Source organism: Anoplopoma fimbria, chromosome 1, assembly GCF_027596085.1.
Source record: "Anoplopoma fimbria isolate UVic2021 breed Golden Eagle Sablefish chromosome 1, Afim_UVic_2022, whole genome shotgun sequence".
NCBI lineage: Eukaryota > Metazoa > Chordata > Actinopteri > Perciformes > Anoplopomatidae > Anoplopoma > Anoplopoma fimbria.
The window spans coordinates 2170574-2187385 of NC_072449.1; the positions used below are offsets into that span (position 1 = coordinate 2170574).

At 43.8% G+C, this 16812-nt stretch overlaps 1 protein-coding gene across 1 annotated transcript in view; it reads left to right on the forward strand.

Moving 5' to 3' along the window:
* The window catches only part of LOC129092748 (pleckstrin homology-like domain family B member 1), a 108031-nt gene that overhangs the window by 61244 nt on the left and 29975 nt on the right, over positions 1 to 16812 (forward strand). Inside the window, 3 exon segments of the mRNA XM_054600799.1 lie at positions 1221 to 2522; positions 2525 to 2697; positions 15672 to 15989. Coding sequence (XP_054456774.1) covers positions 1221 to 2522; positions 2525 to 2697; positions 15672 to 15989 — 1793 coding nt within the window.

A 16812-nucleotide genomic window follows, 5' to 3' on the forward strand; every position in this document is an offset into this window, starting at 1 on the left:
CTCCTGATCCCTATCCAACACACAGGCCTGTCTCTCTGGTCATCTCCTCGCTTGCCTCCTTCCTTGTTTCCTCATCGCTAATCCCTCCTCTGTCCTCGTATTCACCTGTATGCACCGCTTTGACACTGGGGTGGAAAATATGGGGTTTTATGGACATTGAAGATCTGAAATGTCATGAAGTTTAGGGAAATTTGTAGATTTATCTTAAGAGGTTAATGTGTTTTCTGAATTGTCAAATAATCCTAAACAACCAGGAAGGAACGGACATTTTGCTTTCATGATAATGCCCCAAATTAGGTCTTGAAAGTCACCAAAAAGCAAGATAAAACATGGTAAAATATGGAAAAAATCCTTAAAATATGTTGAATTTCACTGCACTATATTGCTTGTTTCACCACCTTCTTTACTACCTTTATGGCTCAGGGGGAAACGGATCAGTGGAGGTCATTTGTGTTAGAATTTATCACAGATAAAAGTTAATTCATAGATAATCCAGTATTATATTCTCAGTCATGGAGGTATTATGTGTTCAGAGCTCAGACCAGACTAATTATCACATTGTCAAGCAAGAATTAAGGCTTTATAATGCTTTAAGACAGTAATTTACTACTCTGGGGTGTTGTCATGGCGACAATCAGTTCATCCTGCATCCGCCACTTTCCAGGTAAACGGTAGAACTCTGGAACTTTTTTTTATTCGATGCATTTGCTTTGAATTCATATTGCTAGTTTGATAAACTGTTTGATATTTAATGACTTAGAAAGCTCCGGTCAAAGTGCTTCACGTCTTAAAGCTGCATTCTCTCTGCTGTCCATCAGGGGGCGACTCCTCTGGTTGTATAGAAGTCTATGAGAAAATGACTCTACTTCTCTCTTGATTTATTCCCTCAGTAAACATTGTAAACATGAGTTTATGGTCTCAATCTCTAGTTTCAAGTCTTCTTCAATACAGCATGATGTTCATTTAGTAAATTATGGTTCACTGGTTGCAAAAATCCAAGATGGCGACGTCCAAATGCGGTCCTGGAGGCTTCAAAACGGCAGTCAACAAACCATTGAGTGGCGTCACCGTGACTACGTCCACTTCTTACATACAGTCTGTTGTTGGAGGATAATTTAAACTTTCATTTCAGACTTGGTTGCCCAAGACATTAAACATAACTGTTCTGTTTTTTGTTCTATAAGACAAACTCTGATTGTTCTCTGTCTTCTTTCCCTCAGACACGGAGAGCTTCGTCAATGGGAATCACCAGACCGGTCCGGCCCAGTCTCCCCCGGCTCCTGGAGCGACCAGAGTCCAGTCCGAGCACAGTGCGATCGTCAGCTCCATTGAGAAGGACCTCCAGGACATCATGGACTCTCTGGTGATGGACGACCCCCAGCCGTCTTCCTCGGAGGGCATAAAGCCTCCCGGGGGCCAACCCATTCCCCACTCTCCATTGTCGCCAATGCTCAATGGCGGGGGCCGCCGCTATCTGCTGTCCCCTCCCACCAGCCCCGGGGCCATGTCGGTCGGGTCCAGCTACGAGAACACATCCCCCCCGTTCTCCCCACTGTCCTCCCCCTCGGCGGCCAGCAGTGGGAGCTTCACAACCCCGTCTCCCAGCGGACCCCAGGACCAGAGTTCCTCTCTGCCGCCAGTGCCTGTACGCTCCTCTAGCTACAACTTCACCGCCCAGCCTCCGCCCGTGCCCCAGCCGCGGACCATACTGCCCAACTTCAGCGGCGGTGGGGCGGGCCAGAAGGTCCAGGAGAGCCCCAGGCTGCAGAGGAAGGTCTTAAAAGAGGCCCCTCCGAGCCCTAAACCGGGCCGCAGAGGCCTGGGCCAAGAGGGCTTTCTGTCCTCTAATGAATCTCTGAGTGGTAGAAACATTGTGCCAAGTAGCCCCAGACTCACCCCCAAATTCCCCACCAGTCCATCCCCGTCCCCCTCCAGTCCCAGGACCAAGACCGCCGCGGTGCTCCAGGACAGGCCCGCCAGCCCCTTCAGAGAGCAGACCAGTCTAGCCGATTGCATCTCCAGGCAGCTTTCCCAGCCGGCCAGGGCCTTCCAGCCTCCCTTGGACCCCATCGTCCACATCATCCAAGGGTCGCCGCTCCAGCAGCATCCCCGTTCGCTGCAGCCCCCCGAGAGCCCTCGCATGGCCAGGAGGAACATGGAGCTCAACGGCGGTGGCGGAGGGGGCAGCAGTATGAGGGAGCTGCCGCCTCTTAGCCCCTCTATGGCTCGGAGAGGGGTCCCGGTGCTCCCTGGGGCTCTCCCGGGGACTATCCCCACGATGAGGACTCCGGAAAGCCCCTCAAGTCTGGGCAAGCTTATCCCAGAGAGCCCCAGGCTCCGACGCAGGACGGGATCCACGTCCGAGGAGTCCACCTGCAGCAGAGGGATCCGAGCCCGCAGTCCGTCGCCGACCTCCATGATGATGGATGGCGGCGGTGGTGGTGGTGGTGGTGGTGGAGTACGCAAGGCGAGCTTTGGGAACTCCCTGTCGCCGGCTTACAGTCTGGGCTCCCTGCCCGGCTCGTCCCCGTGTCGAGCCCCAGGAGCCACAGGAAGATGTCCTCGGGGAGACCCCACCCGGGGATGAGGGAGAGGAAGAACAGCATCTCTGAGATCAGCGACAACGAGGACGAGCTGCTGGAGTACCACCGCCGACAGCGAGAGGAGAGGCTGAGAGAGCAGGAGATGGAGAGACTGGTGAGTCAGGAACACACGACATCATCAGACTACTGTCATTTAGTTTACATATATATATATATATATATATATATATATATATATATATATATATATATCTATAAAGAAGAACACGTTTCATTCATGTTCTTACAGCAGATTAGCTTCATACGTCACAGGGTTTCTTGCTCAGGAGTAGAGTTGTTTTGTTCCTGATAAACAGATATTTAGATTAAAATAGTGACTGTTCATTCTTAAGTCAATCTTGGTAGTTGGGCTGACACCAATGATTATTTCTTTTTCTATGACTCTCTTAGGACTAATTTCAATGTTTTCTATTTTCTTTTATGGAGAACAAAACTTCCAAAACTGGAAGCTGTTTCTGTTAAAGTTACGCTGATCAGTGACCTGTTTTTGTTTTGTTAAAAGGGCTGAAGAGTATTTCAATGACTGAAAAAACAAAGTCTCCTTTATGCAATCTATGAATGCGACATCCTGAACACATTTCAAGTGTTTCATTGGCTGAGAGTTGGCTCAGAACTCCTGGCAGGAAATAGAAAACTCTCTCTGTAACAGTTATGTCACTAAATAACAGATATGATCATCACAAACATCTGTAATGTCATTTAACGCTCCATCATAAGGCTGTTTGTGATTCCTGAACTCGTTCCTACAGGACAGGAACCACAGACTGAGTGGAAATGCACATATATCAAGTTATTACTTTAACCCGGTCTGAATCTGCAGTGAGGAGAAGGACTTGCCTTCCAGAATGTTCTGCTCTCGTTCCACTAATCGACACATTTAGGTTGTTTTTTGTCATAAATGGAATGTTTTAAATTGAGTGTTTCAACAGATGAACCCAATTTCAGCTTGACACCAGTCGTTGTCCATTGAGCTTCAGTTACTGGGCTAACTGACTAGCATTTACCTGGTAACTCCAAAAGATCTTTTCCGTGGTCAAAAACAGCTGTTTGAGACTCAGAGTTTACCGTTAGGATGTCGTATACGAATACACATATTATTACACCATTAGTACTGAATATACTTGTACCTATAAGACTGTGCTGCAACAGTAGTTTGATAAATATTGTTTCTTGTCAGAATGAGTCTGTTGGAACTAGTTAAATGCAGAGTCAGCACAGATATGACTTCATATTCAGTGTGATGTGAGAGGATTGTAAGTAGACTTTTTATTAGTGTGATTATCACCAGAAGAGTCTTAGTTTGGGGTGAAATGCTGCATGTCTCCTTGCAGAGTCCTGGTTCCAGCTTTGACCTGTGTGACCTCCTGTGTCGATCCCAGTCCCTCCATGTTTGTTTGGTGAACCAGTGATCCGTCTCAGTGGGCTGCCTGTAACTTGGCTGTCGGCCGTCTGAAGCTGCTGCTGTCATGCGGTCTCAGGGCGCCCAGATGAGCCCATAGCAACCGCATTGTTTGTTGTTTCCTAAACTGAACAGAGAGAGGGAGGGTGGGGGGGGGGGGCGGTGGACATCTTGAACTTGTCTGCCAGTCTGAATGAAACTACAGAGACAAAGTCCTTTCTTTAAAAAGCCTTTCTATGTGTGTTTGTCTGCACTGCTTGTAATTACAAAACGGCTGTTTTGTTTTTCTTCTTAAAGTGTGAGTGAAGGAGAAGACGGAGACGACATGGACCTCTGTCTCTGTGGACCGGGTCATGTTCTGGTGCCTCCTATAGAGGCAGAAACACACTGTGGTACATACACTGAGGCTGTGTTTAACCCTTCACTGTGAAGGAGAGACCGCTACTGGACTCTGCTTTATGGTCTGTTTGACTCTAAATGGAGCATCATTTACTAAATGAACATCATGCTGTATTGAAGAAGACTTGAAACTAGAGATTGAGACCATAAACTCATGTTTACAATGTTTACTGAGGGAATAAATCAAGAGAGAAGTAGAGTCATTTTCTCATAGACTTCTATACAACCAGAGGAGTCGCCCCCTGGTGGACAGCAGAGAGAATGCAGCTTTAACACATGAAGCTTTGACTTCACTTTACAGAACCTGAGCTCCAAAGTTAATGGAAACCTTATTTGCATTTCTTTTAATGCAACATTTTTAAAGTTTGCAAGACAGTTGAATGGAAACACAGCTTGTGTCATTACATAGTTTGTCCACCAGGGAAGAAAGACGAGATGTTTTTACACAATCGAATAAAATCTAAGGGATATGTGTCAAGAGGTGTTTACATTATGGATAATATAATCTTGAAACTCCCAAATCTTAACACATGAAGCATTGACTTCACTCTTTAGATCCGGAGGCTGCCATCATCACTCCTTCAACAATGACAGCTGTTGTAGGAACACCTAGCTGTGATTTCTCTCAGTGATATTTATATATTTATATATATGAGTTCACATCTGTCAAACCTTGAATCTTTTGTTCTCATTGAAAGGTTTTTTAGCCACAACCACCTTTAGACGTCCAGCCACACAAAGAGAAGTATTGACATTAGATGTGTGCAAACAGTCCCGGCCCATAAGGTCAAGAACAGGCTCGTCGAGCAAACAAGGACTACAAGAGTTTCTGTTTGAGACTCTGAGGGAAAGATTCCTCAGCAGCTCCGTTATTGTTTTACAGTCTTTCAGACGTAGAGTCTCTGGCCTCCTCGGAGCTGCAGGCGCTGTAATTAGTCCCAGCCGCCTCGCCGTCGTGACAGACCTCCCTCTCTTTCCCCCGCAGCGTCTGCTTTCACATCACTTCACACAACTGATTACCAGAAAACAAAGCTGTGTGAGCAGAGAGTCTGGGAAGAGGTTTACTCTGGGAAGAGAGCGTTATTGTGAAATCAACAGGAGAACACAGCTCAGGGGCTGCAAAGGCTGCTGGGAAACGGCAGATACACTGGTGTACTGATACACTGATGATATTGGAGCGCGTTCTGGCCCGTTGGTGTTGTGTGAATGCAGTTTAATTACATGGTATAATTGATTTATACCCCATCTGTTCTGTGGCTCTTAATGTGAAATATTGATATTCATAGTGTGGCATGCAGGCTTTTTTCAATTAGTGGAACTCGTTGGGGAATACTGAATACTTTTAATATGAAATATGATTTCAAGATATTGAACATTAGCACAGAAAGTAGCAGTCCTAGTCCATTAGTCTTTTTTCCAGAACATCTCATAATCCCACATAACTGTTGGTCACATGTATTGTGTCTGTTTCAAGGATGTTTTTTTGAGCTGTCGAATGTGATGAAGATCTGGTTGGCAGGAAGTGGTTTCCATTACCTGGTCTGAATCAGACCGCCGAGTGAAGTCAAAGCTTCCTGTCTTAAAGCTGCATTTTCTCTGCTGTCCATCAGGGGGCGACTCCTCTGGTTGTATAGAAGTCTATGAGAAAATGACTCTACTTCTCTCTTGATTTATTCCCTCAGTAAACATTGTAAACATGAGTTTATGGTCTCAATCTCTAGTTTCAAGTCTTCTTCAATACAGCATGATGTTCATTTAGTAAATGATGCTCCATTTAGAGTCAAACAGACCATAAAGCAGGGGATGATTCGAAGCGTATAAGCTCAGCATAGTCTGGTCAATAGTTGGAGCTACAGGCTTTGGCCAAACACTGAATATTTGTACGTTTTCAGCAAACGTCCCCTTTAAAGATGTGCATCAGTGTGAGATATCAGCTGTCGGCAACACCTTTTAAAAAAACACTCTTATCAGTTAAATGATGTCAGTGTGAATCAGCAGGAAACCTCCTCTAACAGGAGTCCTCTCTGATGACCGCTCTGTCCCGTCCGAGCCAAGCGGACCCTCCTGGCTCCGCTGAGTCCACATGGCCGTCTGGACTGACTCACCGTCCTGGCACACACACACACACACACACACACACACACACACACACACACACACACACACACACACACACACACACACACACACACACACACACACACACACACACACACTTGGCACGTGAGCAGAGTCTCAGCGGGCTTCGTCTGTCTTGCAGACACCGGCTTGCCGTCTCTTCCAGTCCGATGAAGACGACCTCATGTTCCCCCGGACGGTAGTGTTCATGTCTCGTATCAGATCAGACCGCTGTGGTAATCATTTAAAAAGCTTCTCTTAAAATAATCTGAAATATCTCCTGTTTAACTTTGGTTTTTGAGTTTATTTAACACACATAAATGACCTTTTTGTGAGGAGCTCCAGTTTGATTTCAGCTCTAATCAGCTTGACTTTTACAGTGTGCTGATGGAAGTGGGTCAAACTCATGCAGAGTGCTGTGATATTTATTATATATTTGATATTTATAAGGTTGCCTTAGACTTTCTGTAAAAATGTCATCATAATCTCAGTCATTTTAATTATTTTATTATAATAACACAGGCGTATATAAAGGTAGAGTCTGTTTCTAAGTCACTTCACTTTTTGTTAAATTCAGTAAATATCTCCTCACTTCTTTTCCAAACATTTAGGGTTTTGCACTGAGGCGTGACGGAGCTCGCTGTACTGTTTGAGTGTTTGTTTGTGTTTTTTTATCATGAATACAGAGAAGAAGCTTATAGAAGATGCATTCATAAGGGCATGGAGAGAAAAGACAAACAGACACGTCACCGACCGTTTGGACACTTTTCATGTCAAATCACACAAAACAGATTCATGATTATTTTTCCATATTTGTCTCAGACATACGGCTTTTCGTGGCAGTTTTCTCTGTTTTCTCTGCCGACACACTGGAGTCAGGACTAACCAGATTTCCAGATCCTGCTACTCTCACTTCACTGTGGAAGAAATCCTGCAGCGTTCACTCCCTCCATGAGGGATTCCCCCAGACACTCAAGTCAGATGTTTCATTTGTCGTATTACCCCTGCATGTTAACAGGACATCTATCTGTAATATCTACAGTCTTTGGCCTTAGAGGCGATTTAGAAGGAAGCTCAAGCGTCTCCTCTCTCTTTTCTTTCTCCCCTCGTCTGTCTTTATGTTGGTGCTGCTCTCATTTTCCAGCCCAGCAGGAAGTCACAGATGTCGGCTTTGTGTGACACGTTAGGAACGTCTCTCCCACGCCGTAAACCCTCTCGTTGGAACATATGTAAGCCCTGCATCTTTACATGGCTCTCCACCAAATATATATATAAATATAAATATATATCTCCAGCTCCTGCAGGACACCGGACCTCGGCTGCCAAATATACCCTGCACCTCCACCGACACAGAGCGCTGCACAGACACACTGACCAGCAGACCTTTGCAGACAGTTTAATGTGACCTTTCTGCAGAAATATAAAGACAGCATTGAATGTTTAGAGTTGAGGATCAAGCTGCACATTTGCACGTCATCATGAGGCTGAATCTCTAGTTTATTACGGTTAAAATGAGCGACATCGAACAGAGAAGACATGAAAATAATAAAATAAATCTGTGTCTTCCCTTCAGTAATCCAGTATTTAGACGCCACCTACGAATATGCCACGTGGGGATTTCCTGCACTAGAAAGTTCCAGATCAGACACATCATGTCACTGATGCATCTTTTTATTCTTTATCCATAATGTTTCATTGATCAGCAGAGGAGTTCTGCTCTCATTGTAAACCTGCAGCGGTTCAGTCTGCTGTCACACGTTCTCTCCACTAGAGGGGGTCGTCTCACTGTTTAATGCTCTTAAAGAGTAAATCAACCAAAATACAGAAAAGTGGCCATAAATATAACGTTTCATAATAACGAGCTGAGTTGCAGCATTCGTTTGTGTTGTTTCTCTCTGAACTATTCATTCTGTCTGAATGTTTTCATATGATTCATTCATATTGTCTCATTTATTTATTTAAAGTAAAACACGTTGGTTCTTCACTGTGAAAGCTGATTAACATCGTACAGTCATGATTATAATGGGAGCAAAAAGTGCACAAAATCATATTATATATTCATTATTTGTTTTTTTAATAAATAGATTGAGCATTCGGTTGATAAAAGGTCAGAAAATTGTGAAAAATTGAGTTGAGATGTCAGAATGTCTTTTCTTTGTCCACCGGCAGATCAGAATATTTAAATTAACTGTCATATTAGATAAAGAAAAGTGGTAAAAAGACTGTTTATGAACATGGAAATAGTTGAAGATTCATTTTCTGTCAGTCAATGAATTGACTAATTGATGCAACTTTTATATTTGAATGCATTTTTTCATTCTTTTAATTCTCTCTGAGAGCGAACTGAAATAATCTTAATAACAATATTGCAATATTTTTCTCAGTAATACAAAATAAATCACAACTAAATGATCAGGACTAACAGGTGTGTGAACTACGAGAGCTTTACCCCTGAGGCTCCTAAAGGCCTGAAAAAAAATGAATAAAATCTATTTTTATTGCAGACTTTGTCCAGCAGTTTTCATTATTCAAACATTTATTCACAAATATGAATACAGAGAAATATTGTTGTGGTTGTTCCTCTTATATAACCATAATAGAATAATATGAACTTTATTTATGAAGCACCTTTAAAAACAGAGTAACAAAGAGCTTTGACAGACAAAACAAAGCAGAAGCAAAATACATGTTATATAAGAACATAGAACAAAACAAGACCAGGAGAAACTAAACACTGACGAAACAGAACGACATATGAAACGATGAAAACAAATCAATACAAATATGATAAGAAAAATGCAAAAAAAAGAACATATTGCCATTAAATACCCGGTTGTTTCATTGTAAAGCTTTCTTCCAAAGGTGGCGCTGCTGCAAAAATGGTCCATAATGCAAATGTTGACTAGTTTAGAAAAACCTGAGAAGCAGTGGATTTTTTTCTCCGACATCACGGTTAAAAATACAAACTCAGAACGCATCAAATTGGGGGAAATATGTCAAATAGAAAGCAGAGAAAAGTGTGTGTGTGGATTCTGTTGCAGGACAGTTGTGTAGTTGTGTGAGAGGCCTCATGTTCAGTGTGTCATGAAATCCTGTGTTCTGTATTCTGTATTTAGTTTATCTCACAACAAAAGTAGTAAAACAAACACAGCTTCAGTCTTCAGGCGGTGTTATAAATATATTGGTCTATAAAGTCTGCTCCTTCTCTTAGAACACACCCATTAAGCCGCCTCCCACTTGAGGAAGTCCCCAAACATTATGCTCTCTAGCTCCGCCCCCTCTCAGACTCCTCACCTCCTCTCTCTAGACCCGGTTGGAGGGGTTTGGCTTCTCTCCATCCGTTGTGAAAATCACTTTTACAGCAACGGGAGGAGCTGAGAGGAAGCTTCCCGTCCTGTCACACAGCTGCAGTGTGTGTGTGTGTTGTTAGTGTGTGTGTGTGTGTGTGTGTGTGTGTGTGTGTGTGTGTGTGATGGACCGGTATCACGTCACCAGGACGGGCCCGGCGCTGAGTCGAGGTCCGAGCAGAGAGCAGGCCGCCGGTTATCTGCTCGCTCTGTCTCAGGAGAAGCCGGCGTTTCTCAACAGCGTGGCGGCGCTCATGAAGGTATTTACAAAGATGTGAGGAGGTAAACAGACGGAGGGTGTGGATGGAGGGTGGATGGAGGGTGGAGGATGTGATGAGGAGGAACGTTTGGATGGTATTCGGCCTTCAGAACTTTATTTCTTTCACGAGTGGAGCCTGAGAAACTTGTGTTGACATTACAGCAGGTGGAATGACGTAATCTGTGGAGTGTGGAAGTTATCAGCTCTGATAGTAAACCTCTGTGGAGGTGCGTTCAAAGACAGGTTAATCAGTAATATTCATCTTGTGATTCTTTGGTAACTGTGCTGTTTCCATTGGAACTTTGTTGAGCTCTTAAAGGGAAAGTTTGACATTTATTCATTGGATAGAAATGACTAATTAGTGCCAGAATGATTTATTGAAGATGGAGCTTTATTGCAAACAGAGAGAGGTCAAGAGGTCAAGATGTCAAGAGGTCAAGAGGTCAAAGCCGTCCTGTGGCTTCAGCTGAAGAGTGGTATGTGGACTATAATGATGATGGATTGATTTAGAGGAAAGAAGCAGCTATGTGTAACTTAAAGGTGTTAAAATATTAATTGAAGTTCAGAGCGATGCCTTATAAATACTGTAATGAAATATTAGCATGCTAACATGCTGGTTGTGGCAGAGACGAGTGGTTGAGGCGAGGCATTGACCTCCACTAGTTCGGGTCAGTGATCCTGCTGATCAGGACGTAGGGCCTGAACCAATCAGGTTACCAGTATCTCTGTGAACAAGGACGCCTGGCCAATCACAGCACCTGAATGCTGCATTGACCTCCACTAGTTAGGGTCAGTGATATATATATAGAGTCAGATATATATATATATATATATATATATATATATATATATATATATATATACTAGGAGACTGGTGTTCGACACCAACTAGTGGTTTTAAGTGAGTTTTGTTGCCTTTGTTGTCTTTCGGTTTAACGTATTTGTGTCCCTGTACACAAAACCAATAGATTGCGTTTCATGATGTTTGAAGTGCTGTCTGTCTGTTTTATATAACTCACATAGTAACCTGTCTGTTGAGCTGCAGGCGCCTCCTGTTTGACAGCTGGACAGATGTTTGCTCTCTGCTCATCTGCTCTGACTAAACTCTCTCATGGATCTACAGCACAGCGCTCCAGCTGCTATTTACTGACAGTCTTTTCTGGTGAATATTGATATTAAATCTCATATTTTTTTATGCACAGTAAATAGTTTTAACGATGCAACAGACAGAGACGTTTCTAGACTTTATCTCCGTCCTCTAACAATAATCATAATCCTGATTATTATCGTCAGCAGAGTTTATAGAATGTGAAATACACAACATGATGATCTGCTCTTCTGATGTTCTCGTCTCTCTTTGCTGGAAGTGTTTGACGTGATAATTGGAACCCAGTCCTCACTTTGAGGAGAACGCCTTCGGTGGTTTTAAATGCCAACCCCCCCCCTCCCACGGGGAGCAACACAGCGCCATAGTTTCATGTTGAGGACGCCGGTTTGTTATTCGAGGTTGGCTGTTTGGCTTTTGCTGCTGATGCAGAAACATCTCTGGGACCTGAACACGATAAACCCTCCGAGGAGCCGAGTCTTCATCATCAATGGGGTTTGTTCTGCAGCCCCCCCCCCCCACCCTGCAGATATATGTAGAGAATAAGCCTTTGTTGAACTTCTCCCCGGTTTGCTCTGGAAATACTACGCTTGTAAAGGTTTTCTGTTTACGCCTGTGACGTAGCTGAAACACGGCATAAAGTAAACCGCTCTGATCAAAGGTACAGGGACGGGGATCGGACCCCCGGGGCGCTTCAGGGAGGAGGAGGAGGAGGAGGAGGAGGAGGAAACATTAAAGGGCATGAGAGAGAACAGGAGACGTGAGGAAGAGGAGCTGACTGCTGTGAGGATGAAAATAAGGAGAGGAAGAGAGTGAAGTGAGGAGACCATGAAGACTAAAGGAGGAAAAAACTGTCAGAGTGAGATGTCAGATGTCACATGAGAGTGAATGAATGGTATTATTATGGGCTACAAAACATCAAAACACTAGAAAGATGAGTAAACAATCCTCTGTATCCATTTAAACCTCTGATCCATAAAAACCTGCCGTCAAAAAGCTTTCTTCTTTAAAACAATCAACAACAAAAAAACATTCATCAAAAAGAAACATTATCATCAGATTATCCTCTTTCCAACGGTCCTTGAACACATCATGTATGACGCTTCTGTCAGAAAGAGCAGCAGAAACCGAAGCTTAAAAGCTGTTAGCTCCGGTGCTAATAATGTTACTAGCTCTCTTACTTCAGCTTTAATGTTCTCTGCTGTCACCTGTTTGTCTCGTTGTCATTAAACAGTCACAAGTCATAGTTTTGTAGTTTTGTAGTTTTGTAGTTTGCAGGTGTTTCTGTCCTGATTAGACACATTCTGGAAGATGCACCAGCAGCCCTGTGGTCTGTGAGAGCCACCCACTAGGTGAGACCTGGAGGGGGAGGAATGTGTGAGCTGGGGGTGTATGCAGACATTCCTCCACACTGCTGGTTGTCTGGAAGTCTACCCCCCCCCACCACCACCACCACCACCACCACCCTGCAAGTGTGTGGGATTTACATCAGCTGTTAACGTTGCAGCGTCGCTTCACTTCCCGACTGGTTTTAGTTAAAAGAAGAAACATTTCTAGGAAACACAAATATGAAAATATGAATAGTTAATTGTTCAGTTGGTGTTGTTTTTAAAGTGCAGAACTCTGACATTAGTGGTGAATCATCAAAGAGGGAGTTTGTGTTCAGGAGCTGTTTTTTAAACGTGGATAAGCTGAGCTTTATGTGTGTCGGTCACGTTGTCGGCGGTTTCAGACTTGTGACTCACGGAGTCTGTTTCTACTGCTAACGAGACAGATCTGATTCCTTCAGACCAAAACAAAGTGTTAGATGATGTGACGGAGGAGGATGAGCTACACAGACAATCTGACATGAAGATAAGTTAGTGAACCCACATGCATCAGGGTCAACAGTCCTAGAAACACTTTGCATCTCTCTATAATGATTCATTTTTCATATTATTAAGATGCTATCAACTTTACTCTTTTTTCCAACTATTGGGAGTGAACATGAATGCAGCATATTTAGATCCGTTATAATAAGTCAGGAATATGCTGTCCAAACTACCGTAACGTTATGCGTGTTTGCTTATTTCATCACCGGTGTTGCACAGAACTTTCTGGTTCTGCACATGGTCCATATTGTAACCATGGCAACAGCTCAGATATGAATCCATGTAAAGCTGTGAGAAGCTTCTCTAAACAGGAGATAATTGAATGTTGCTGTGGCGCTCTGTCATTATGGCGGGGGTTTGTTGTTATGGGGATGGGATGGAGGGTGGGGGGGGACTGCCCTTTAAAGGCCAGTATTTGTTCATCTGTCTTCAAGGTTTTGCCTCATTTCAAGGTTTGAGCTGTAACTTGTCACAGCGTCCATCATGAGAGTGAGTAAAGCCACATCTACATTCTTTGTTTCTGGGTCAGAGTGACTTTATGACATAGATTTAAGGATAAAAGTTTGGAAAACAATTCTTTTAATCCACTTAATTAAGAAGAAATGAGCAATTTTATGAAGAAATTCTTTGTCATCTACCAGAAAAAGAACAGAGAGGCCTGTTTTTTGCATTTAATTATTGTGGAATTATGTTGTTAAAGATGAAACCTCAGCGTTTTTTGGGACATTGAAGCGAAGCATCTGTTAAAATGTTTTTGGATTAACACACCAACGTACCGACTTGTTCCTTCACTTTTACTGCTTGTGGCTGCAACAACGTCTGAACGTAAAAACTTAAAAAATCCCACATGAAACAAAAAGAACCAGGAGCATAATTGTAGCTCAGTTTGAGCTCGTCAGGCGTCACATTTAAAGCTGTTGAGTTGATTTACGTGGAGAGGTCGAACACATTTCGAGGTTTGAATCGTTCTTCATGCAGGTTTCTGTCGCCTGGAGCCAGTCTGAGAACCCTTCTGACAGATTTCTGAGGTTTAATCTGTACGTTCATGCAGATGTGGAGTAGGAGGATTCATGATCAGCCGTAGAGCTGACAGTAAAAATGTTTGAGTCTTTGAGAACACAGTGAACGGGTCTTTAACTCCCACCCACCCAGTGAGAGGCTGACTGGTCCCAGATTACAGGGTGGAGGTAATGGTGGGGCTGCAGCTCCTCATCATGTAGACTGACGGAGGAAAAACACACCGGGACGTTTTATCTGTGCAAAGTGTTTCTGCAACGACAGGAAACCGATGAACGAGAGAGACGAGGAGCCAAACGTAGTCCTTTAACGACGACAAATTATTCTGATAATTCAAATTTGAGTTTTTTAAAGCTATATATATATATATATATTCTTATTGCTATATCTCGGTTTGAATTGCCAGTCGTGTGAGCATTCAGTTTGTTTGAATTGAATAATATCTGCAGACCTCAGAGACGGTGAGTCTGCAGCAGACAGCAGCTGACATTTAGAGTCCAGAGGCCACCATGCTGGTCCAGGTCTGCTGAGGCCCCCTGTAGGTGGGCTGACCCCCCCACAGTGACAGCTGCACTACCAGTCGCATAGTCTGGGTTGTTTCAGGGGGGAGGGACGTCAAACTGAGACCTGGTGGTTCCATCTGATTCACTTTAATTCTAGTGTTTCATACTGACGCTGCTGTTACCATGGTTATCGTTTACACAGAAGTTCATGTTTTGAGTATTAATCTCATCTCTCATCACGCTGGTCGGTTTGAGTAAAGTCAAACAGGATATTTGGGAGATCAGTTATTTTCTTTCTGCTGACTTTAATTAAATCATTTCTTACACTCTGAAAAGTGAAGTCAATGCTTCATGTGTTAAAGCTGCATTCTCTCTCCTGTCCACCAGGGGGCGACTCCTCTGGTTGTATAGAAGTCTATGAGAAAATGACTCTACTTCTCTCTTGATTTATTCCCTCAGTAAACATTGTAAACATGAGTTTATGGTCTCAATCTCTAGTTTCAAGTCTTCTTCAATACAGCATGATGTTCATTTAGTAAATGATGCTCCATTTAGAGTCAAACAGACCATAAAGCAGGGGATGCTTTAGGGCGGGGCTACACACTGATTGACAGGTCGACACCAGAGACGTATACGGCGTCTCTACGTCACTCCTCCTCAGTCCATATATGGTCACTTCTGGTCACTGGTTGCCAACAGCTTTAAAACACATTCTCAGCTCATCAATAATCTCAGTGATTATCTCTTATTGATGACCCTGTTCTTCTGATCAGACTAACGTTACCTGCAGTGGACGAGGATGAACAGCTGATCTCCAATCAGTAGAACACTGACCATTACTGCAGACTGATGTTCTGCTTAACTTGTGAGGGTTTGATTGAGTTTATGACGCTCTGTTTTCAGAGGACATCTCACTCCGTAACTTCTAAAGTAACGTTGGCAGAACCGTTGACTCCAGATCAATAATCCGGGTTTTTACTCATTTAGAACCGGTTCCTGTTCAGAACAAAGAATAACCTCTCACCTGGTCGTGTCTTGTTTTGTCCACAGGAGAGACAGCGACTGGAGACCATCCTGAACCTCTGTGCCGAGTACAACAAAGGAGAGGGTACCGGTCTGGACCCTCTGGTCTCGGGGAGGACGGGTTTCCCCGGCGGGCTGATGGACGGCTCGGCCCGGAGACCTTCTCTGGAGAACGTCCTCGGAGGGACGGCGTCCTCGGCCGCGATGCGCCTCCTGCAGAGACAGAGGGAGAGCGACGAGGAGAACCTGAAGGAGGAGTGCAGCAGCACGGAGAGCACCCATCAGGAGGTGAGGACGCCGCCCGCTATCCGCACGCCGGCGGCGCTGCACAACGGAGACAGACAGGTCAGAGGGACGATGGTTCTCCTCCAGTGAAGACGCTCTCTGCATGCCGCCGTGGAACAGCAGATAATGTGCATGGCTTTACATCAGCGGTTCTCAAAGAGAGGTTCAGGGACCGTCAGGAGTCTGGAAGAAAGGGAGCGTTGGAATTTACCAGAATGTGTTTTAGCACCTGAATGTCTCTTCATATGAGATCAGGTTTAACTTCTCACCATTAGGACAGTTTTTAGTTGTTTCTGCAGGTTTAAAACATTATATTTACCACAGACTGCAGAGCTGTTTGGAGATAATGCATGACACAATGAATCAAAGGTCCAGCCCTTGGTTGAATTGTTCTTTGCAACTCACAATGAAGCTTTGTTTTTATTCAGCGTAGTGAGGCCGTGAATGTGTGAAGGATCTGCTAGGTGTTATGGCGTTTGGTCGTGTGCCTCTGGATTTTTGTAACTTCGTGTTATCAGAGCTTTTCAGACGCGACTGTCACAAAAGGTTTGCTGATAAAAGCACTATTTATACGTCTAGGGATTATACAAAGAAGGTTGATCTGTTTTTAAATGAAACAGGAGGCCTTAACAATCTTTGAGTAAATATTTTGCAGCCAAATCAAATAGTTTACAGGATATTCAACCTTCGTTGGTCTTCATAATACATTTAATACTTGACTTAGTAAAGTAGTCCATGAATATGAGATATGAGTTTACAGATCATTAAAGTCCCTCCTCCTCATTGTGGACGTTGGTTTATGGCTTTATGGTTTAAGGTCAGTAAACGCCTCTCTGCTGAATTAAGAAGCTTTTCCGCGTCTTTAAAAAAGGCTGTTTCTAAC